The sequence below is a fragment of the Nycticebus coucang genome, chromosome 21 (genome assembly GCF_027406575.1).
Source record: "Nycticebus coucang isolate mNycCou1 chromosome 21, mNycCou1.pri, whole genome shotgun sequence".
NCBI classification, from domain to species: domain Eukaryota; kingdom Metazoa; phylum Chordata; class Mammalia; order Primates; family Lorisidae; genus Nycticebus; species Nycticebus coucang.
The window spans coordinates 14,469,927-14,494,927 of NC_069800.1; the positions used below are offsets into that span (position 1 = coordinate 14,469,927).

General features: G+C 41.3%; 1 protein-coding gene across 1 annotated transcript in view; it reads right to left on the bottom strand.

Moving 5' to 3' along the window:
- The window catches only part of CFAP61 (cilia and flagella associated protein 61), a 367,994-nt gene that overhangs the window by 65,637 nt on the left and 277,356 nt on the right, over window positions 1-25,001 (bottom strand). Inside the window, exons 23-25 of the mRNA XM_053574251.1 lie at window positions 13,067-13,394; window positions 11,071-11,162; window positions 5,609-5,814 (exon numbers count right to left, since the gene is read on the bottom strand). Of these exons, the coding sequence (XP_053430226.1) occupies window positions 5,609-5,814; window positions 11,071-11,162; window positions 13,067-13,394 (626 nt within the window). The remainder of the gene's footprint in view (window positions 1-5,608; window positions 5,815-11,070; window positions 11,163-13,066; window positions 13,395-25,001) is intronic.

Here is a 25,001-nt window from a genome sequence, read left to right on the forward strand (position 1 = left end):
AACACATCAAAAAAATTATACACCATGACCAAGTTGGATTTATCCCAGGGTCTCAAGGCTGGTTCAATATACGTAAATCTATAAATGTAATTCAACACATAAACAAACTTAAAAATAAAGACCATATGATTCTTTCAATTGATGCAGAAAAAGCTTTTGATAATATCCAGCATCCCTTCATGATTAGAGCACTTAAGAAAATTGGTATAGAAGGGACATTTCTTAAACTAATAGAGGCCATCTACAGCAAACCCACAGCCAATATCGTATTGAATGGAGTTAAACTGAAATCATTTCCACTTAGATCAGGAACCAGGCAAGGTTGCCCATTGTCTCCATTGCTCTTTAACATTGTCATGGAAGTTTTAGCCATTGCAATTAGGGAAGAAAAGGCGATCAAGGGTATCCACATAGGGTCAGAAGAGATCAAACTTTCACTCTTCGCAGATGATATGATTGTATATCTGGAAAACACTAGGGATTCTACAACAAAACTTTTAGAAGTGATCAAGGAATATAGCAATGTCTCAGGCTACAAAATCAACACCCATAAATCTGTAGCCTTTATATATACCAACAATAACCAAGCCGAACAAACAGTCAAGGACTGTATTCCTTTCACAGTAGTGTCAAAGAAGATGAAATATTTGGGAGTATACCTAACAAAGGACGTGAAAGATCTCTACAAAGAGAACTATGAAACTCTAAGAAAAGAAATAGCCAAAGATGTTAACAGATGGAAAAACATACCATGCTCATGGCTAGGAAGAATCAACATTGTTAAAATGTCCATACTGCCCAAAGCAATATATAATTTTAATGCAATTCCTATTAATGCAATTCCTATTAAAGATCCTTGAAAAAATAATACTTCGTTTTATATGGAATCAGAAAAAACCTCAAATAGCCAAAACGTTACTGAGCAATAAAAACAAAGCAGGAGGAATCACGCTACCAGACCTGTGACTGGTAAATCCATAGTGATCAAAACAGCATGGCACTGGCACAAAAGCAAAGAAGTAGATGTCTGGAACAGAATAGAGAACCAAGAGATGGATCCAGCTACTTACTGTTATTTGATCTTTGACAAGCCAGTTAAAAACATTCAGTGGGGAAAAGATTCCCTATTTAACAAATGGTGCTGGGTAAACTGGCTGGCAACCTGTAGAAGATTGAAACTGGACCCACACCTTTCACCATTAACTAAGATAGACTCTCACTGGATAAAAGATTTAAACTTAAGACATGAAACTATAAAAATACTTGAAGAAAGTGCAGGGAAAACTCTTGAAGGAATCGGCCTGGGTGAATATTTTAGGAGGAGGACTCCCCAGGCAATTGAAGCAGTATCAAAAATACACTACTGGGACCTGATCAAACTAAAAAGCTTCTGCACAGCCAAGAACATAGTGAGTAAAGCAAGCAGACAGCCCTCAGAATGGGAGAAAATATTTGCAGGTTATACCTCTGATAAAGGTCTAATAACCAGAATCCACAGAGAACTCAAATTTATTAGCAAGAAAAGAACACGTGACCCCATTTCAGGGTGGGCAAGGGACTTAAAGAGAAACTTCTCTAAAGAAGACCGATGCAAAATCTACAAACACATGAAAAAAAGCTCATCATCCTTAATCATCACATAAATGCAAATCAAAACTACTCTGAAGCATGAATCCTGTGTACTCAATTTTGATATGAGGACAATTAATGACAATTAAGGTTATGAGGGGGGAAGCAGAAAGAGGGAAGGAGGGAGGGGGGTGGGGCCTTGGTGTGTGTCACACATTATGGGGGCAAGACATGATTGCAAGAGGGACTTTACCTAACAATTGCAATCAGTGTAACCTGGCTTATTGTACCCTCAATGAATCCCCAACAATAAAAAAAAAAATTATTTAAATTATACTCTTATTCTAGAAGACCAAAAAAAAAAAAACTACTCTGAGATATCACCTAACCCCAGTAAGAGTAGCCCACATAACAAAATCCCAAACCCAGCAATGTTGGCATGGATGTGGAGGAAAGCGCACAATTCTACAGTGCTGGTGGGAATGCACACTAATACGTTCCTTCTGGAAGGATGTTTGGAGAATACTTAGAGATCTAAAAATAGACCTGCCATTCGATCCTATAATTCCTTTACTAGGTTTATACCCACAAGACCAAAAGTCACAATATAACAAAGACATCTGTACCAGAATGTTTATTGCAGCCCAATTCATAATTGCTAAGTCATGGAAGAAGCCCAAGTGCCCATCGACCCACGAATGGACTAGCAACTTGTGGTACATGTATACCATGGAATACTATACAGCCTTAAAGAAAGATGGAGACTTTACCTCTTTCATGTTTACATGGATGGAGCTGGAACATATTCTTCTTAGCAAAGCATCTCAGAAGAAAAAGTATCCAATGTACTCAGCCCTACTATGAAGCTAAAGTATAGCTTTCACATGAAGACTATAACCCAACTATAGCACAAGACTATGGGGAAAGAGCCAAGGAAGGGGAAGGGAGGGGGGAGGCTAATGGTTGGGGCCACATCTATGGTGCATCTTAGAATGGGTACAGGCGATTGCAGTAATGTACACCGCTATGATTTAACAATAAAAAAAAAAGAAAAAAAAAAAGATTGAGAAAGCTCAAAAAAAAAAAATCTGTTTTCTTCTTTCAGCATTCTCTTGATCTTCTTTGACATGATGGGCTATTAACCAGCCAGAATTAAAAAATACTGTCAAGCTGTGCAAATATTCACAAATTCTACTTTAAACAGAAATTCAGTACACTGTTGTCAAAAGCTGAAAAAAAGATGAGCACAATGGACCCCCATAAACTCTCGCCAACCGGCCTTGTGCGGTAGTGCTGCCAGTCAAGTGGGGGAAGTTAGAACTGAGTCATGAGTGTGGCAGCCATCAGGTTAGCCCTTAGGGCTTACTAACGCTGTAATTGTATCAGTCAATCTGGGATGACTATTTCATTGAAGCTTGTTTTATTCTTTGGTATTTTTTTTTTTTTTTTTGTAGAGACAGAGTCTCACTTTATGGCCCTCAGTAGAGTGCCATGGCATCACACAGCTCACAGCAACCTCCAACTCCTGGGCTTAAGCAATTCTCTTGCCTCAGCCTCCCGAGTAGCTGGGACTACAGGCGCCTGCCACAACGCCCAGCTATTTTTTTTGGTTGCAGTTCAGCCGGGGCCGGGTTTGAACCCGCCACCCTCGGTATATGGGGCCGGCGCCTTACCGACTGAGCCACAGGCGCCACCCTATTTTTTGGTATTTTAAGTATGTTCATTTTAAACATAAAATAAAAATATAAAAGATGAACTAAAGCATATTAATAAAAATAAAAGGAATTGTTCTGTGAAATTTGCATCCTATCAAAAGGCCACACTTAGACCTGGAAAGCTATATGTGGCCCCCTGGTCTAGACCTACTCAGGGTCAAGATGATCAATATCGCTGCTTTCTCCCTCCACATCTTCTCCCACTGCAAAGACTTATGAGTCACTGACGTGCGTGAAGCTGTCATCTCCTGTGATAACAATGCCTTTTTCTGGAATGTGTTCTGAAGGATCTGCGTGAAGCTGTTTTATGGGTAACTCTTTTTAAAAAAATAAGTAGGAGGAAGACACTCTAAAATAATAATACAAGTATAGCACTATAAACGTATAAACTACTAATATAGCCATTTATTTTCATTATCAAGTATTATGTACCGTATATAAATCGTATGTGCTATGTTCTGGTGACTGGTAGCTCAGGGGTTCATTTACACCAGTATTGCCATAGACACGTGAGTATTACGTTGTGCTAAGCAACAGGAATATGTCCGTAGGCAATGTGAATATTTCAGCTTCGTTATAATCTTATGGTTCCACTGTCACAGACACAGTCCATCATTGACCAAGATGGCGGCAGTTAGCTCATGACTGTACTGTGGAAAACATGTGGGCATCTTCTAAAAGAGTCAAAGACATGCAACTCTTGTGACCCAACTCTTCTAAGCCTAGGATATTGCAGAGAAATCCTGCACAGGACTTATGTCTACAATCTTCATGACATTGTTTTTAATGGCACCAAACTGGAAATAATTTAAACATCAACCAAGAAGACACTCCATGAATGAACTGTGACCCAGCCACGTAATGCAATACTGCCACACAGCAGGGAGAACACGAGAACCACAGCTACACGTGTCAACACGGGCGGTTCTCACAAATCAAGCGCCTTCCACAGTGTTGGCTTTCTCTGGGAAGCCACGGATTTCTTTTTCAAAAGTAGGTCAAATAAATTCATATGTTATTTAGGAAGTCATACATGTGTGTGCGCACATCTTTAAAATAAAGGCTGGTTCAAGACACAAATAGAGCCCAGGTTGGCAAATTCCAACTCTCAGACCAAATTTGGCCAGGTGCTTGTTTCGGCCTTCCAATTAGAAAGGTCCAAGGCTCTTCTGAATGGTGCCTATTTTGGTAAATGAAGCTTTGCTGGGACACAGCTGCATCTGTTAGTTTATGTACTGTTTGTAGCTGCTTTCTCAGTGCCAGGGCTGAACTTGAGTACCTGCAACAGTGGCCATGTCTGCCCTGTATAGGAAAAGTTTGCTGATCTGTGTTGTACAGGAAACCCGACCCTAACTCAAATTCAGGACAGTGGCTACCTCCACGATGGATGTGATCAGAGAGGGGCTTCTAGTAATTCCACTAATTCCTGAGGGAAGGAGTTACTTCTTATCACAGATGGGAGGCACACAGATTCCCAGCATTATTATATAAGTGTACATACATGTTTCACATACTTTTCTGTTTGTCTGATGTACTCTACAATTAAAAAAAAAAAAAACAACATTGAGAGGGAGGAGATTGGTTCTGATTCTGGCAGTTACCCCTGTGCTCACCGAGAACACTGAACCTGCGATTTACACCCTACATCAGTCCTCTGCTGCTGTGCTTGCAGCATCTTGTCTTGTGGATACGGGGAATTCTTCTAGAAGGATGAATCAGGCTTTTGGTTCTAAAATTCTACACCTTCCTAGTGGTATAGGGTGAAAAGTGTCTTAGAGTTTGGAAATGTAAAGATTTAGATCATCCAGCCTCACTGACCTTCCAGTGTAGAGTCCCCTTATCAATATCCTGGGTGAATGGTGCTCCCATCCGTGTGAGCACACGCCATCCCGGAGGAAGGCTGGGATCACAAACGTCCTGGCCTGGCCTGGCCTGTGCTTGTGGAGTTCTCATCAGGACCAGATTCTTCCACATCCTGCTTCCAAGCCTACTGCTTCTGTTTCTGACCACTGCTCTTAGCAGGCCCACGTGCCAAGGGACCTGCCTATCCCCTCATCTGAGCTCACTGGTCGAGGGCGTGGTGTGCATCTGGGGTCCAGGCCCATGCGTGGCCATGGCAGCCAGGTGTGCACACGTCTGCAATCCATGCACCTCCTCTGATGACGTTTTGCTCTTCAGATACCATTCAGTTAGAATGAAATCTCTGCTGCCCCTGCTTCTCCCTGGGACTTCTGACTTCCTGGCACATCCCGTCACACCCCCCTCTTCATAGGACAGGACATACATTTATACTTCCCCGTGGTCAAACGGAGTGTCCAGCTCACCTGTAGAAATCTTTGATGAGGTTGTCATCATACCGAGCACACAGGTTGTTGAGGAGCTGCTCATGCTGCCCAAACAAGCGGATGTAGTTGGAGGCGGGAAAAGGCTCCTTGGAGAGGCACGTGATGGTCTCCACCATTTTATACTTGTTAATGTGAATTCGGAAGTAGGTCCCGCTTTTCGCACTGCCTGTTACTATTTCTAAACCCTGGCAGTAGGGAAGGGGAGGAAGATCAGACAAACATCAGAAACATTTCTGGACCTTGGCAACTTTCTCACAGCAGTTTATTTTTCAGATATAACAGACACGTTAGACCTTATTGCTCATTGCAAATAACAGTAACAGATACCGACTAAATTCAACAGAAGATAACGGTGTGTCAGAAACCACATAGGAGGACTCAATTACTAAGGGTTCCTTGGGATATTTTCAACTGTGACTACGTTGTTCTGTGTCCCTAAATTAGTGGCTACGTTACAACCAATCCTGTTACTCCATATCTCACTCACCTAACACGCAAAACTGGGTTTATTCTCTTTTCTGAGGTGTTTTAAGACTGCTAAATTTCTTAGGTTTCACAACATTATTCTGAGAAAAAACCCTAGTCAAAAGTGTTGACAAAGAATTTTGGTTATTCTGAAACGCACTTAAACAAAAGAAACAAGTATAAGCAAATTCCTGATAGCAGGGTTTGGGGTGGGCCAGTCATTTCACAAGGTCTGTTCCCGCGAAGAAAAGTTCAAGACCATGGGAAACACATTCTAGTTTATAAATTGTTAAAGGTGTGGATCTGTGACTTTATGCCCTTTACAAACTGGCTAAAACTGCTGTCTGACCCCAAAAGACAAGGAAAGATGCTGCTCTAATTCTAAGTCACAGCTACTGTTTTTATTTCAGGCCCTGATGGCTGCTGACCCACCAACCAGAGACGTGCTCCCCACTAGCTCTGGCAGCAGGTGGCTTCAGGGACAAACACTGGTTTTGTTGGTGGTAACTGAACCTTCCCTCTGCCCTTAGACTCTGAGCCTGCAATACAGTAATGATCAATCAATCTTGTGTGAGTGTAGATTTAAGCTTTTAGTCTGAACTTGAATGTGGCATTTAGAAATCCAAGGCAAGTTGGAATACTTCACTAATCCCAAACATTTACTAAGTCCTGCACATCGCCTGGGGATTCTGGTGAAATAAGGACGTATAGTTTAACTTTTAAATAGAGGCAACTAGTGGGTGTTTGGGTATCACACGTCAAAGCTCCAAGGAGGACTCAGCCAGGATGTGCCGACTGAGATAATGGAGGCACGTCAGGGCAATTCCGGGCCACTCGAGAATGAATGAGAAGTTGGATATTTGGGGGCAGGGCAGGAACAAATGCTCAGTGCCGGCTTTACTTGATGGCATGTAACACTAAATAATATTTCAGAAAAAATATGCATAAAGACAGTGAAGAATCTGACCTACACATGCATTTCAAAGGTTAAGTACACTGAAAAGACCGTTTGAGTTTGAAGCCAGCAGCTTTGGGCTTGGGGTCCTGACCCTGGGGGTAGGTGTTCCCGTTACAGTAAGGGACAATTGGTGGAAAAGCTGGGAAACCTCAGGTGAATGAGCATCTGAGGAGGCAGGATGGCGGCTGGGTGTCTGGGAGAAGGATGCCAGCTGCTAGCTTTCCCCAAGCCTACTCTTCACAGTTTCTTTATACTGAGAAATTAAGAAAAGGGAACCCAGGCTTTCAAGGGGCACACCTTGAGATCCACCCACGTGGTTACCAGAAATTTGACTTTGTAAAGAGGTGCACTCAATGTCCAACCTTCAGCTTGCAAGGACTTCTTTGCATTGAGGAGGCTGTTTGGATTTCACAAACTTGGCCATGTTGAGCACTGCAAGGTGAGGGCTTTGGTCATTTAGTTGGTTATTTAGCCTTCGCAAGGTCACAGGGGCCCTAGCAGGTTGCCAGCTGGAAGAGATAAGGGTCTGACTTTACGTGACCCTGCAGTCAGCCTGCTCCCTAAGCCGGACCATCAGCACTGTTTTCAATCACTTGTTGCCTTTTCTTTTGCTTTTTTTTTGTTGTTGTTGTTGTTGTCGCAGTTTTTGGCCGGGGCTGGGTTTGAACCCACCACCTCCGGCGTGTGGGGCTGGTGCCCTACTCCTTTGAGCCACAGGCAACGCCACGTTTGCTTGTCTTTTTCAAAGACCTAATAACATTCCTAGGGTCTTCTGTGCCTGCTCTGTCAGCATAATCGTGAGCATACAGTGATTTATAGCTATGAGGAGCAGAGCTGTTCAGCCTTTTTTTTTTTTGGTCCTCTGCTACAAATTGGAAGAGTAAGAGTTGTCTTGGGCCACCCATTAAATCCACAAACACTAACAATAGCTGATGAGCAAAACAGAAGGTCCGTGCGTACATTCATGTAATCTGACAGCACAGATAAACAAAACAGGCCTCAAAATCTGCATGCTGCCCATGGGCCGCAAGTTGGACACCCCTGCATAGAGTCCGGAAAGCAGCCATACCACAGAGACAACGGAGACATAGCTGTGCCGGTAGCTGAGCTTCACTAGGGAAGGAATTACGTCCATTTGAATGCGGTCTGGCACTGTCTCCGCATAACCGGAGGGGCTGTTCTGGGGACTTAGAAGGCATAAAAATATTTTCCATTACGTGGAAGATAATTCACCTACGGAGGAGATTTTCAGGCACAAATTACCCTCCTAGTTTGGGTCATTCCTCTTCTCATTCCTTACCTGACAGATCAGGAAAATCCAGTGAGGCCCAGAATTCTTCCTGCCTCTCCTCACAGAAAATTGCTCCACTAGAGGACGAGGTGAGGCTGCGCCAGCCCCACCATCCACCCAGGAATTCTGGGATAATGACATTTGGTGGGGTGTGTCTTTCTTGTATCTTCCTTTATTTTAAGTATATAAGTGAATTGTCAGAAAATTTGGATTCTGAATTTAAGATTTTAACGGAGTAAACGGTTCTCATGTGGTTTTTTTCATTACTTTTTTCCCCTGAATGCAATTATCTTTTTGAGTTCCTTTATGGTTTTGACAAAGGTTGGAAAATAGCTCTGAAATTCATGCCAAATGGAAGACTGGAGATTAATCAGACTTAGTGTTCAAGAAATCAAGTTCCCAGCTCTCATGGTGAACACACAATTTTAAATTTAATGGTATCCAAGGCAGAATTTGTTGTGACAAATTTCTTTATTCTGTGGTGTATAAGCCAACGAAGCATGTGGACTGGGATCTGCAAATTAGTTTATTATGTAGACGACTTGGGGTCTCCTTTCTTCCTTGTCAGGTTACTTCTCAAAGAGCTTGTAAATTACCAAAGTATCCTCTTACTTAAATATTCCAATTAGTGAGTACTATGAACGTCTGACAAGATTCATCTGTACTACATTTATTGTAAAAATAGTAATTCAATTTCTCTAGTGAGATGTTCAATGGACTCCATTCTCAATCAATTGGCTATATTTAGGTGACTGCCTGACCATTTTGGCAAAAAATTTGCTTAATCAAATTAATTCCAAATCCAAAAGATTGCCATGGAACCATCCTACATTTTTTTCTTGGATAATAAAATGGAAAAAAAATCTGTTTAGATCTTCTGTACTAATTAAAAAGGAGGCCCACCTGGCAAAATGGTTAATTAAAGTCAGGGGTCCTGTTCAAATACTGTCATAGCACCAGCCAAAGAATCTATCTAAGTTGCACTCTTATTACAACTCTCATTATCTAGAAATCCCTTTTGGCTCCTCCTCTGACTTTATTCAGAGAGCATCAGCGGCTCTTAAATAAATGACACCCATGCAGGGAAGCACACAGTGTCCGTGAAGAAGCTGGTTTTGTCTGAAACCAAGTCCAACATTCTCTCTTGTACACATTAGACTCAAGTCACTTGTCTGTGACGACCAAAGGGCTTGGCTTTGAAGTCTCAGGATAAACGTTTCTAATGCCCCACCTCACTGGGGGCAGATTGCCTTTTCCAAAGACGGCCACAGCAATATCCCCATCCCATGTCCCATGTACTCTTCTGCAAGATGACCTTGACAGTCTTTCCTTGAGAGGTGGACTCTCTGTCCACCTCCTCTGGAATCCCGAGGGGTTCAGTAATCTATTGATGTATCATAGGTTATCACAAGACTTGGTGGCTTCATGTTTTTCAGCAGGTGAATGGATAAATCAGCTGTGACCCATCCAGACAACAGGATATTATACAGCAGTAAAAGGAAGTAAGCTATCACACCATGAAAAGACATGGAGGAAACATACCTGCTTATTACTAAGTGAACAAAGCTGATCTGAAAAGACTACCTACTGCATTAATCCAACTAAAAATACAGAGCTGCTGAGACAGCAGAAGGGTTCATGATTGCCGGGACTTGGAATGGAAGGAATAGCTGGACCACAGAGGGTTCTTAGGTCAGCGGAATGGCCTCATGTGATACCATCACGGGGGATACACAGCATCATATACTTGTCTACACCCACAGAATGTAGAACACCGAGAGTGAACCTGACTGTGAACTATGGACTTTGGTAACCGGGGTCAATGTAGGTTCATCAGCTGTAACAGACGCATCACTCTGGGAAGTGGGTGATGTCCATAGTGAGTAGATGGGAAATCTCTGCACCTCTGCTCAACTTTGCTATGAACCTAAAACCGCTCTAAAAATAAGGTTTACTTTAAAAAATATAATGGTTTAAAACAATAATAAACTTAGATTATCTCACAGTTTCTGGGAGGCGGAAGCTAAGAGTGGCCCAGGGGTTGGGGGGTGGGGGGGCTCTCATAAGTTTTCACCTAGGCTTCTTGCTGGGGCTGCAGTCACCTGGAGGCTAAGTGAGACCAGAAGATCTGCTCCTGAGGTGGCCCACTCATCTGGCTGGCACACTGATAACAGCTGGTGCAGGAGTCCTGAGTTCCTTATCACAAGGACACCTCCAAAGGGGTCCTTATAACACGGCACTAAGCAGCAAGTCATCTAGAAGGCTGCAGGTTGGAAGCTATAGTATCTTTTTTGACTTAGCCTTGGAAGTCACACACTGTCATTTCCACAGTATCTGGCTGGCTACACAGGTCAGCTCTACTCCATGTGGGCGGAGGCTATGCTAGGGCATGAGGACCAAAGGCCACCTATCATTGGGGAGGCCCCTTTGGGAGGCTGACTGACATAGGAAGCTTCTGATGTGTGAGCCAGCATATGACAGCCACTGAAGTCTCTGAGTAAAGAATTTCAGCCTCCTGTGAACAAAGTTTGGAGGGAGAGGGGTGGGGCCTTGGTGTGTGCCACACCTTCTGGGGGCAAGACATGATTGCAAGAGGGACTTTACCTAACAAATGCAATCAGTGTAACCTGGCTTATTGTACCCTCAATGAATCCCCAACAATAAAAAAATAAAAATGGAAAAAAAAAAAAGAAAGAAAGTGAAATGAAATTCAGAAATAATACTTACAAAATTAGGCTGCGCCATTACTACCTCCAAGGGAGACGGGATGGCAGGCTTGGCAACATGCAGATAATGGTAAGACCCAGGAAGAATGCCTCCTAGAGGAGAAGGCAATTTTCCACATTTGAAATTAATTGTTAACAAGGTGGGTAACGGCCTATATTTTCAGCACAGGGAAAACAGAGTTGCCTAGAGCAATGTATGCTCCTCAAACCTTCCCACTAATGCTCTGCTGACAATAAGAAATGCCCTGGGGTATTGAGCTTCGTATCATCAAATCATAGTGAATGACAGTGATAGCCCTGAATATAGACACCATGCCCCATGATGTGCCAAACTGACCCTGTGTACATCCTGTGGTTACCCACAGCCCCGGAACCCTACCCTGTACCTGACAACACCAGGTAGAGACCTGTACAAGCCTTAAATATTGCAATGCCCTTCCCTTTTCTCAATCCTTCTCCAATATATAGCCAAAATATTAAAAATATTGAACTTAATAAGGAAAACCAACAAACGTCTTTGTTCATGGCTTTAGAAAAGATCATTATTAAATTCTTAGTATTTTTCACTTGTCCCTCAAGTCTAAGCCCTATCCAGCTCTGGTTTCTGATACTCCCTCTCTCCTCCTGCTTCCCCTCAGCCACCCACCACTTTTCCCAAGGTCTCATCCAGACCGAGAAGCCAGCAGAATGTCACTGCAGTCATCTAGTTAGGAAGAGCAAGAAGAAGCCCAAGTGCCCATCAACCCACAAATGGATTAATAAATTGTGGTATATGTACACCATGGAATATTATGCAGCCTTAAAGAAAGATGGAGACTTTACCTCTTTCATGTTTACATGGATGGAGCTGGAACATATTCTTCTTAGTAAAGTATCTCAAGAATGGAAGAAAAAGTATCCAATGTACTCAGCCCTACTATGAAACTATGGGGCACAGGAATATGGGGAAAGGGGCAAGGGAGGAGAGGGGAGGGAGGAGGCTTGGTGGAGGGAGGATAATTGGTGAGACACCTACGGTGCATCTTAGAAGGGTGCACGTGAAACTTACTAAATGCAGAATATAAATGAACGCAATAACTAGGAAAATGCCATGAAGGCTATGTTAACCAGTTCCATGAAAATATTTCAAATTGTATATAAAACCAGCACATTGTACCCCATGAATGAATCAATGTACACAGCTATGATTTAATTAAAAAAAAAAAAAAAAAGACGAGGACTGCAGTGTGGGGATTTTGTTTCTTTCGTCTGATGTTCTGCTGGTGATGGCATCAGGGTCTGTGGCCTCCCTAGAGGTCTAAGTGTAGCTTTAGGGGTTATCTCTGAACTTGGAATTGAACATATGATTTTGTAAATATGTGTATTTTTCTAGTAGAAGGTCCACAACATTCAAAGGCACCATTTTTAAAGATATTTCTTACCTTCTAAACTAGATGATGAAAGCTTGGAAGCTTGAGTCACTTAGGAAATCATCTCCTTAGGGGTCAAACAAGGCTTACAGGGTTAAAGTGGGCTGTTTACAACTGCAAATGGTTGAGCTTATCCATCCAGATAGGATGCTAAGGCCTGGGCTGCCTGGAAGCATCTCCTTATCTCTGAACTTGCAGTGAGAATGAAAGTTTGGGGCAAGAAAGATACCAGGGTAAACCACCACTCACCAGCTGTGAGACCCTCTGGCTAGTTTTTGCCATTCCCTAGACTTTTTTCTGATCTGTCGAACAGAGACCACTGTTAGGGTGTGGATCATGGAAAATGCTCAAAATATAAAGGCTAATAATAATGATAATGATAATAATAATAATCCTAATTCCAGGTTCATAATACATGCTTACAAAATGAGACAGACCCCTCAATCTGTGCACAACTCACTGAGGGACTGAGGAGCTTTATCACCAAGCCTAAGAGAAACACCAAGCCCTAATAGAGGGCCGGTCTGAATGCTGACCCAGCTCCAGCCTGTGGCTTCATCAGAGGGAAGAAGGCAGCCTTTTACACACCTTGGATCTTGGCTCCCTTGTACATGGGGATGAGCCGGTCAAGATCAGCCGGGGGCTCTGTCACAGGCTCGAGGGTTGGATCAAAAAGGCTGAGCATAGCTGCTGCCAGCTGAAAGCCGATTTCTTTGGAATTGAAGTTGCTGTGAGTCCACTCGTTTGAGTAATATCTATTGGAGAATTTGGTGAGGGAGCCAGCAGCTCTGATGGCTATGTCGTTGGTGTGGAAGTTGGTATCAATCACGAGTCGACCGTCATAGACAAGGCATGCATCATTTAACGCTTTAAAGGTTTCGTAATCTACGTTCTTCTCACAGAAGCTGAAGAACATCTGCAAAGTGAACAATCGGGTCGTTACTAGTTATCACTCTGCCCATGAATGGGAAAGTCCCCAGGGAATTTCATTATTAGAAATCTACCAAAACTTTGTCATACTGTTGTGTATGCACATGTGAGACAGATTGCCTTGGAGATGAAGAACAAGTAAGATCACCAAGTGCCACTCTTTTACATTCAATTGAGACATCCAGAGGAGAGGATGACAAGTGGAGAAATACCCACCACGAGAATAAGGTTTTCCCCCTTTTATAAAGACCTAACTTTCCTTTCATTTTCTTACATTGAATGTTTGTTTATTTATTTATTTTGAGACAGGGTCGCACTCTGTTGCCAGCCCTAGAGTGCGGTGACATCATCACAGCTCACATCATCCTCAAACTCCTGGGCTGAAGCAATTCTCCAGCCTCCCAAGTGGCTGGGACTATAGGCGCACACCAACATGCCCGGCTAATTCTTACATTTTTTTTTGTAGTGACAGCATCTCTCCATGTTGCTCAGGCTCGTCTCAAACTCCTGGCTTCAAGAGACCCTCCTGCCTTGGCCTCCTGGCGTGCTAATATTACAGACGTGGGCCACTATGCCTGGCCTTCTCCTACGTTTTCAATACGTCCATCCTTCTCTGCCTGTGGCTGAACTTAGGCCTCTCTGGGTTCTTTCTTGGGATTCACTCATCCAGTTGTGAGCCTTCAGCACCTCCACCCCTGGCTTTTGAAACCTGAAAAGCTTATCCCTGCATGATGCCCCAGGGAGGATGGGAGCCCCCTCAGCCTCTGTTTCTACCAGGGCTTGGCTCCTGCCTTGCTGTATTCTACCCTGCTATGGCCACTCAAAAAATATCTACAGTGTACCTGCCACGTGTCAGGCACCATGCCACGAGGGGCCACGAGCTCCTAGCACACGCCTTAGGAATATCTGCGCGCCCCCTCTAGTCTCTGCCCGGATTTCAGTGCTCTCATGCTCATCTGGGTACCTTCTTCCGTATTGATGTTGGAGGTCATTAAGGCAGTCCAAGTTAGTGGTTTTTAAGTCTTTAGTTATTGGAGTAATTGAAGTAAGTTCAATGAGTTTGTTTTTTTTTTGAATTAACAATGTTGATTGTTCTATTAACTTATCTTGCTGAAGATGTGTATTTTCCTCTCAAATTTTGGCCCCAAAAATGTCACATATGGAGACCGGATGTCAGGTATATCTTCCCTGTTTTTTTGTTCCAGGGGTCAAAGAATGGTTACTCGTACCAAGACAGTGGAATAAATGAGCAGAATAAAGAGATACATGTTCGCAAAAGATCAAAGTTTATTAGAGAACAGTACAGTCCAGAGAACGAACACATCTTTCAAGTGGAGAAGATTCTGGGTTTAGTAAGATGCTTTCCTTTTATATAGACTTTCCAATTCTATGTTAAGTGGTGTGGGGGTAACTATTCATGATTTTTCCTGGAAGGAGGGAGAACTTCCAGAAAGGAGAGTCTTCCCATGTTCGGTCCCTGTAAGGCAATTTCCAGAAGTTATCATTGTATTTGTGTAGCGTGATAGAACTGGTGCAAATTGTACTATGTCAATGAAAATAGGTTACTTGAGCTTACAGTCACATTACTTGAACCCATAATCCAAACATCCCTTTTTGTGGCATTGGCTGTATGTCCACATTGTGGCCTCTCGACGTCTGAGACTCATTTTTGTAGAGCAAACATCAGTTCACTTTTTGGAAGCCTTCTTAAAATGCCAGCTTGTCTTTCATGGAAGCCCCCTCTGCTCATTTTGTGGACAGAGGATCTCCTGGTATCATCTGACCCTGTCTCTCCTCAGCCCTACTTAACCGGACAAAGACAACTTTAAGGCTTTGAGACATGCTTGACATTTGTAGAGTATTTCTTTCATATGAATTGTGATTAGAAAAGCATGAGAAACATTTAAAGACATTGTCACATTCTCCACATATATACAATTTCTCTATGAATTCTGCTATGGACTGAAATGTGTGAGTAGTAGTTATAGGATTCAAAACTTCCTTCACATTTGTAGGGGATTTCTCTGTTATAAAGTTTTAATTTATACAATGGTTTGAGCACAAGTTAAACATCTGTCAAGTTCTTCACATGTGTAGAGTTTCTCTTGCACATGGATTCTATTGTGTACAGAAAATGTGAGTGCTGGCATTCGGGTTGCCACATTTTCATATTGTCACATTATTTCTCTGGGATGATTTCTCTTATGTTTAATAAGGGCTGGAGAAACCTTTGCCACTTTATTCACATCTGTAAGATTTCTCTGCAGTATGAATTTTGTTGTGTGTAGTAAGGTTTGAGTTCCAGTTAAGAGAATTGCCACACTGTTCACAGTTGTGGGATTTCTCACCAGTGTGAATTCTTTTATGCCTAGCAAGTTATCAACACCAGGTAAAGGTACTAAAACATTCTTCATAGTTCGAGGAATTCTCTCCTGTAGGATTTATTTTATGTACAGTGAGGTTTGAATGTGAGTTAAAGGGTTTGCCACACTGTTCATATTTATAGGTTTCTCTCCAGAATGAATTATTTTATGTACAGAAAGGTTCATACACCGATTAAAGGCTTTGCCACATTGTTATTTTCATGGTTTCTCTCCAGAATGGATATTTCATGTACAAGAAAGGCCTGAGTGTTGGTTAAAGTGTTTGCCACATGCTTGGCATTTGTAGGGTTTGTCTCAGGCAAGAATTACTTCATGTACAGAAAGGTTTGAGTACTAGTTAAAGGGTTTGCCACATTGTTGACATTTGTATGGTTTCTGTCCAGAGTGAATTCTTTGATGTTCAGAAAGGATTTGGCACATTCTTAACATTTCTAGGGTTTCCCTCCAGAATGAATTTTTTGATGTCTAGTAAGGGTTGAATTAACATGAAAGGCTTTGCCTCACTGCTGACACACCTAGGGCTTCTCTCCACAATGAATTCTTTCATGTACAGAAAGGCCTAAGTACTGGTTAAAGACTTTGCCACATCATTGAAACTTGTAGGGTTTCTCTCCAGAATGAATTCTTTGATATCTAGAAAGGTGTGAGTACCGATTAAAGGCTTTGCCACATTGTTGAAATTTGAAGGGTTTCTCTCCAGAATGAATTCTTTGATGTTTAGTAAGGCTTGAACTAAGACTAAAGGCTTTGCCACATTGTTGACATTTGTAGGTGTTCTCTCCAGAATGAATTCTTTGATGTCTAGAAAGGTTTGAGTGCCAGTTAAAGGCTTTGCCACATTCTTGACATCTGTAGGGTTTCTCTCCGGAATGAATTCTTTGATGTACAGAAAGGTCTGAGTTATGGTGAAAGGCTCTGCCACCTTCTTGGCATTTGAAGGGTTTCTCTCCAGAATGAATTCTTTGATGTCTAGCAAAAGTGTGAGTACCAGTTAAAGGGTTTGCCACATTCTTGACATTTGTAGGGTTTCTTTCCAGAATGAATTCTTTGATGTACAGACAGGGTTGAGTACCACCTAAAGGCTTTGCCACACTGTTGACATTTGTAGGGTTTCTCTCCAGAATGAATTCTTTGATGTCTAGAAAGCTGTGAGTGCCAGTTAAAGGCTGTGCCACATTCTTGACATTTGTAATGTTTCTCTCCAGAATGAATTCTTTGATATCCAGGAGGGGATAAAGAACTTGTTAAAGCCTTTTCCACATTCTTGACATTTGCAGCGATTCTCTCCAGATTGAATTCTTTTAAGTCCAGAAAGGTGTATGTACTGCCTGGTAAGTTTGTCACAGTCTTCAGAGTTGTGGGGTTGTCCTCCACTATCAATACTCTCGTGGGTACGATATTTTGATCTGCAGCTAAGACATTTGCCCTCATTTTCACTCTTGTACAGTTTCTCTCCAGTATGATGTCTCTTATGCTTAGATAGGCTTGGGCAAGATTTGAAGACTTTGCTACCTTCTTTACGTTTGTACCCTTTTTCTCCAATATGAATTATCTCATGTTTACTAACATGGGAGCATGAGCTCGAGGCTTTCCCACACTTTATACAGTGAAACGTTTTCCCCACAGTATATATCATCTTATGTCTACTTAGATTTGACAATTGTGTGAAGGCTTTCAAACACTCACTACATTGGAAGATTTTGATATGGGTAGACATTAAACATTGGTCAAGTCCACTGTCACATACTTTTTGCTGCTTACACTCAGACACATTTGCCCAGTCTTTTGTTAAGTTTAAATTTTCAGGGGCACAGCTTCGATATCTTCTCGGGATTATCTCTGGGAATAAAATATTTGTGTCCAGATCTTGCAAACTGTCTTGCTCAGGATGGTTAGATATGGCTGGGGGCTTGACTACTGTCTGGTATGTCTTCACCTTTCAGGGTTCTTTGTTTTGCTCCAGACAGGTGATGACATTGGGCTTAGATAGAGTAAGACCTAGGAAGACCAGGTGTCTGTAGTTCTCCAAGATGACATCCCGATACAAAGTCTGCTGAGCAGGGTCCAGGCAGGCCCACTCAGCCATAGAGAACTCTATAGACACGTCCTGGAATGAGAACAGTCCCATTTCCCAGCTTCTGGGAGGTCCTGGTGTCATCCCTACAGATCTCTGAGTACCTGCAGCTCGCAGGGTGACAGAGGTTGTTGCAGAGTCATCTCAAGTTTAATTACTTTTATCTTTACCTAAATACAGTTTGCCACCTTACTAAAATCATGCTAAAAGATGAACATAAGACATGGTGCTAATCATACTGACAGGCCCTCCCCACTTCCATTGTATGCCTGTTTTACCCACATGTTCAGTTCTGTACAAGCATCACCCGTTCTGGCCAGAGGCACCCTGCTCCCTTCTGCACCTCTGCCTCACACCTACTAACAGTGCAGGGAGCAGTCTGACCTTGTGGTAGCCACGCGTCACGTATGCTATATAAATTTAAATCTAAATCAACTAAAACGGAATAGAATTTAAAAGTTAGTTCCTCCTCGTTTCAAGTGCTGAATAGCTATAGGTGACTTGTGGCTGCCATGTTGGGCAGTGCAGATACAGCCTTATTTCCATCACCACAGAAGGTTCTATTAAACAGCCAGACCCGGATGCACCAGCCTGGTGCTGTCCTTCAGTCACCGCAGGGAGCCGACATGCTCCCCGCCTTCTCCCTGTCTCTGTCACTCCCTTGTCTAATCCCATTCCCGTTATTCCCAACCAAGCAGCTTCTTCCTATCAAGTCTCTTTAAAACTTTTTCTGTCTTTGAACTCTTACCCAGCGACCACAGGCAAATACATTTCTCTGAGTCTCTCCCTGATTCTGGATCTTTCTGTCTCCCTACACTCCTTTTTTCTCTCCCTGTCTCCTTACCCATCTATGTATAAAACAGATTTCCCATGCCTACAAAAACACAGAAAGCCATTTGATTTAAATTTAAATGATACAGAAAAGCCACGTCATCAACCTCTTAAGCCCTTGAAAATGTTTAGAAGATTCCTTCAGCATCCCACAAAAGTTCTTCTGCTTACCCAGTTTTATTTTTCTTAGTTATTTTTATTTTTTTGAAACAGAGTCTCACTCTGTTTCTCAGATTAGAGTGTCTTAGCAACATCATAGCTCAAGGCAGCCTTACGCTCCTGAGTTCAAGAGATCTTCCTGCCTCAGCCTCCCAAGCAGCTAGGACTACAAGGGTACATCACCATGGCTGCCTAATTTGTCTTCTATTTTGTACAGATGGATGAGGTCTTTCTATGTTGTTCTGGCTGGTCTCAAACTCCTGGCCTTAGGCAATCCTCCTGCCTCAGCTTCCCGAAGTGATAGAAATACAGGTGTAAGCCACTGCAAGCAATCTCCTTTTTCTAATTAAGCCTAATTTTTTAAAGTATTACATTAAATGTACTAGTTCATATTTTCACGGACTTTAAAGATTATTAATATTGCAATGATACTTGTTTATAGCGTTTTGGTGTAGGCATTTACAATTTTGGCTAAACTCAGTATTTCTCAGATGTCCGTGGACAAGATTGAAAACTGAATGAACAAATATAACGTGGTTAAATAGTAACATCTGCTCTAAGGTACAGACCTCTCAAATGTGCTGCTTATCATGCCAACAGAGTACTATGTATTACATGCTGGGTGAAAATATGAGGTAGAAACACCACATTAATGTTCTGAGTACATATTCCAAGACCACTTATACTGGTAGTTCTGTAAGGACAGCAAAACTCCCTGGTTAGCTGTGGGGAAGAGTGGGATTCAGAGATCTGATAAACTTCATTCATGCATTCAGACAAATACTTCTCACGGCAGGTACTGTGCAAGAAACCAGGAATATCTTGGTGAAAAAAAAAAAACATGGAGCTTACAATCTAATTGGAGAGATGAACACCAACAAAGTGGGAAAGGCTTTGCTTGAGAGCCAGTGTGACTAGGGTCTAAGCTGGGAGGCACTATTCCTAGGTATCAGGCAGGATGTGGTGAGGGCTTCATGTGGGGTTAAAATGCCAGTTTCAAAAGAGTTCTGCTTCTGGTATAATGCCTGAGACTAAGCCTCCAAGTGATAATAACTATAAACTCTGGTCAAAATGCAAGAAGGATTTTTATTAGTATTTACAAACAGGTAGATTGTGTACTGCGTTAAAAACTTGGTGCACTGAGCAGCCCTAACGCCCTCAGAGTGGGTGGAACAACAAGCTGCCACTTCACTTCCTACATGTTTGGGAAGGGCTCAGAGAGCTCCACATCCCTGGAGCTTCTGAACCTCACATCGGTCCACCAGATTTGGCATCCTGACAGCTCTAGAACCTACTGAGCAGGTGGGAGAACAATGAGCTGCTGTCTTGCTTCTGGCAGGTCCTGGAAGGGGCATGGAGCATGCCACATCCTGGGGCCTCTGAATTTGGTATTGGCCTGCTGGATTGAGTATTTAAGTGTCCCTAAAACCCTGATGGGACAGTAAGCTGCTGCTTCACTTCGGCAGGTCCTGGAAGGAGTGTGGTGAGCTCTATGTCCTGCGGCCTCTGAAACTGACATCAGCTCTCATATTGGGCATGCAAGTGGCCTTAAACTCTGCTGAAGGGCCAGTGGACCAGTAAGCTGCTACTTTGCTTCAGTAGGTCCTGGAAGAGGCATGGAAAGCTCCTTCTGGGGCCTCTGAAACTGACAAGATTTGGCAGCCACGGGGCCCTGATACCTGCTGACTTGCTAGTAGAACATGGAGCAACAGCATCACCCTGCAAGTCCTAGAAGGGACATGCAGAGACCTCTGCATTCTGGGGAGCCAGTGCCAACATCAGACTGCCAGACTGGGCATCCAAATAGCACTATAGCTAAATGGCCCTAAAGCCAGCAGATAAGTGAGCCACTTGGTTGGCTCAGACTATGCCCTATACATCCTATCTCCTGTGAGCTAGCTAAATGAATCCAACTGGAATATTTCTCAACTACTGTTCAGAAATACTTTATCTTAGAGTGAAAAAAATAGATACCACACATGGGGAAGATTCGGTCAAAGAACACTGGTAACATGAAAAGAATCAGAGTAGATCAACTCCCCCAAAAGATTACAATGGAGCTATAGCAGAAAGTTCCATTCATAAAGAAATTGTTGAAAGGACAGAAATGGAATTCAGAATATGGATGGCAAGTAAAATGAATGGTATTAAAGAGAGAGTAGAAAATCAACAAAAAGAAATTAAAAAATTATCTCAAGAAATCTGCAAAATTACAGACAAAGTCATCAAGGATCTGGACATCACTAGGAAGTATATAAGGGAGTCTAAAAAATTTAAAGAATCATTCAGTGAGTTTCAAGACACAGCAGAGATTTTCAGCAACAGATTAAACCATGGAGAAGAAAAAATCTTGAAACTCAAGGACCAAACTTTTGATTAAAGCCAATCATTTGTAGAGGCAGAAAAGAGGAGAGCAAAAGCAGAGCAATCTCATAGAGAGATCTTGGAAAATTCAAAGCATCAAACATATGAATCATATGTATCTCTAAAGAAGAAGAAGAGAGTCCTAAAAGAGTGGAAGTTCTAGTTGAAGACATTATAGTTGAAACTTCTCAAGCTTTGCCAGAGACCCAGAAATACAGTTACTAATTGGCTATTGAACTTCAGGATGACTCAGTTCAAACAAAGCATCTCCTAAACACTTTGTAATTAGCCTAGCCAAAGGCAAAATGAAAGAGAAAATTCTACAAGCTTCCAGGTATAAGAAGCACCTAACCTACAGGACCAAACGCATCAGGTTAACAGCTGACTTCTCAGCAGAAACTTTATAAACCTGAAGAGAGTGGGCTCTCATTTTTAATCTTGTCAAACAACTGCCAGCCTAGTATTTGAAACTAAGTTTCATATTCAATGGACATATTTCCCTGACATGCAAACCCTGAGGAAATTTGTCATGACTAGACCTGCTCTGTCAAAAGTACTCAGATCTGTACTAAATGCAGACCAACACAACCATTTCCCAGCAAAGTAAAGCTACCTACTAACTTAAGGAAAAAGCCTATCTACCACAATGGCCTAAGGGATAAAACAAAGCAACAGAGTCCCTCACAACAGGATGATTCAGAAGTCTACTCTTCTTATCAATTATCTCAATAAATGTGAATGGCTTAAACTCCCCACTGAGGAGACACAGACTTGCTGATTGGATAAAATAATTCAAGCCTAATGTTTTGAGGAAATGCATCTAAACCTCAAAGACAAATCAACACTCAGGGTGAAGGGACAGAAAATAATATTTTATGCTGATGGAAACCAAAATAAAGTGGGAGTCACAATATTTATAGCAGATACCATTGGCTTTAAAGCCACAGGAGCAAAGAAAGACAGATGAACATTTCATATTGATCAAGGGAACAACAAGAAGACATATTAATCCTGTCAACTCAGGCACTTCTAGATTTATAAAACAAACTTTACTGGATATAAATAATATGATAAACAACCATAATAGTTAGGTACTTCAACACCTCACTGAAAGAACCAGACATATCCTCCAAGCGGAAAATAAACAAACTTTGGACTTAAACTCAGCTCTAGCACAATAGACATCTACAGAACATTTCACCCTAATACTATTGAATATAAATTCTACTTATCAGCATATAGATCATTTCCCAAAATTGATCACATTCTAGGTCACAAAACAAGCCTAAACAAATTTTAAAAAATAGAAATTATACCATATATTTTTACAGACCAAAATGGAATAATGGTAGAAGTCAATTCTAACAGAAACACTCAGCCCCTCACAAAGTCATGGAAACTAAACAACTTACTGCTGAATGGTAGCTGGATGAAAGGAGGAGATAAATAAGGAAATCATTAGATTCCTCAAACAAAATGACGATGAGGCCACAAACTACCAAAACCTGTGGGATACTGTAAAAGAATTCCTAAAAGGAAAATTCATCACATTAAATGCCTATATCCAGAAATTAGAAAGAGCACAAACCAACAATCTAATTAGCCATCTCAAAGAACTGGAAAAGGAAGAGCAATTCAGTCCCAAACCTAGCAGAAGAAAAGAAATAACAAAAATCACATCAGACTAAAGGAAATCAAGAACAAAAGAACCATACAGAAGATTAACGACACAAAAAGTTGGTTCTTGAAAAGATAAACAAAATTGATAAACCGTTGGTCAGATTAACCAGGAGTAGAAAAATAAGCTCTCTAATATGTTCAATCAGAAACAGAAAAGGGAACGTGACAACAGATACCATAGAAAAACAAAATATTGTCACTGAACACTATAAAGATCTCTATGCCAATAAAATTAAAAATGTGGAGGAAATGGATCAATTCCTGGAATCACACTACTTCCCAAAACCCAACCAGGAAGAAACAGAACTCTTGAACTGACCAATTTCAAGCACCAAAATTGAAACAACAATAAAAAACTTCTAATGAAAAAATATCCTGGACTAGAAGGCTTCACACCAGAATTCTACCAAACCTTCAAAGAACAGCTTATACCTGTATTGTACAATCTATTCCAAAATGCTAAGGAAGGACCCTCCCCAACTCTTTCCACTCTTCTATAAAGTGAATATCACTCTGATACCAAAATCGGAAAATGACACAGCAAAAGAAGAAAACTATAGGCCAATATCATTAATGAATATTGATATAAAAATACTCAATAAAATCTTAGTAGACATAATTCAACTACACATCAAAAACATAATTTATCATGACCAGGTGGGCTTTATCCTGGGGATACAAATGTAATTCACCACATAAAAAGTAAAATCAAATACTATATGATCTTCTGAATAGATGCAGAAAAAGCATTTGACAAAATTCAACATTGTTTTTTTGCAAGAACATTTAAGAAAATCAGTATGGATGGGACATTCCTTAAACTGATAGAAGCCATCTACAATAAAGCATTGAATGGTCAACATCACATTGAATGGAAAAAAACTGAAAGCATTCCCACTTAGAACTGGAACTAGACGAGGATGTTCACTATTGCCAATGCTATTCAGTATAATGCTGTAAGTCCTAGCCAATGCAATTAGACAAGAGAAGGATAAAAAGGGTATCCAAATGGATACAGAGGATGTCAAACTATTATTCTTAGAAAACCCCAAGGACTAAACCATGAGACTCCTGGAATCAAGAAATACAGCCATGTCTCAGAATATAAAATCAATGTCCACAAATCAGTAGCCTTCATATATACTCACAACAGGCAAGCTGAGAATCAAATCAAAGATATAATATCCTTTACAATAGAAAATGAAATATCTTGAAATATATTTAGCAAAGGACCTGAAGACTCTCTACAAAGAGAATTATGAAACACTGAGAAAAGAAATAGCAGAGGATGTTAGCAGATAGACAAACAATAATGCTCACGGAAGATATTGGAAGAATGTTGGAAGAATCAACAATGTTAAAATGTTTATACTACTCAAAGCAATCTACAAATTTAATTCAATTCCCATTAAAATACCAATGTCATATTTTGAAGGTCTTGAAAAAAATAGTTCTGCATTTTGTATGGAAGTAGGAAAAAAAAACACTGAACAGCCAACACAATTCTCCAAATTAAGAACAAACCTGGAAGCATCACTTTACTATTCACCCATAGTAAAGTCACAAGTCTATAGTGACCAAAATAGCATGGTATTGGCACAAAAATAGAAACATCAATCTATGGAATGGGACAGAGAGGCTAGAGATGATACCAACCTCATACTGCCATCTAATCTTTGACAAAGCAAGAAACTGTAAAGACTCTAGAAGAAGGTGTGAGAAAAACTCTTAATCTTATCAACCTGCAGAAAGACTTTATGAAAAGGACCCTGCAGGCAATCGCAGCAATAACTAAAATAAATAAATGGAACATGATCAAGTTAAAAAGTTTCTGCACAGCTAAGGACACAATCATCAAAGCAAAGAGACAACCTCAGAATGGGAGAAGATATCTGCAGCTATGAATCCAACAAAGGGATAAAACCAGAATCTACAAAGAACTCAAGCAAATCGACAAGAACAGATCAAATAACCCCAGTAAGAACTAGGAAAAAGACATGAACAGAACTTTTCTTGTGAGGACAGATGAATGGCCAACAAACACATGAAAAAATGTTCATTTTTCCCTAATCATCAGAGAAACACAAATCACAAATAGATA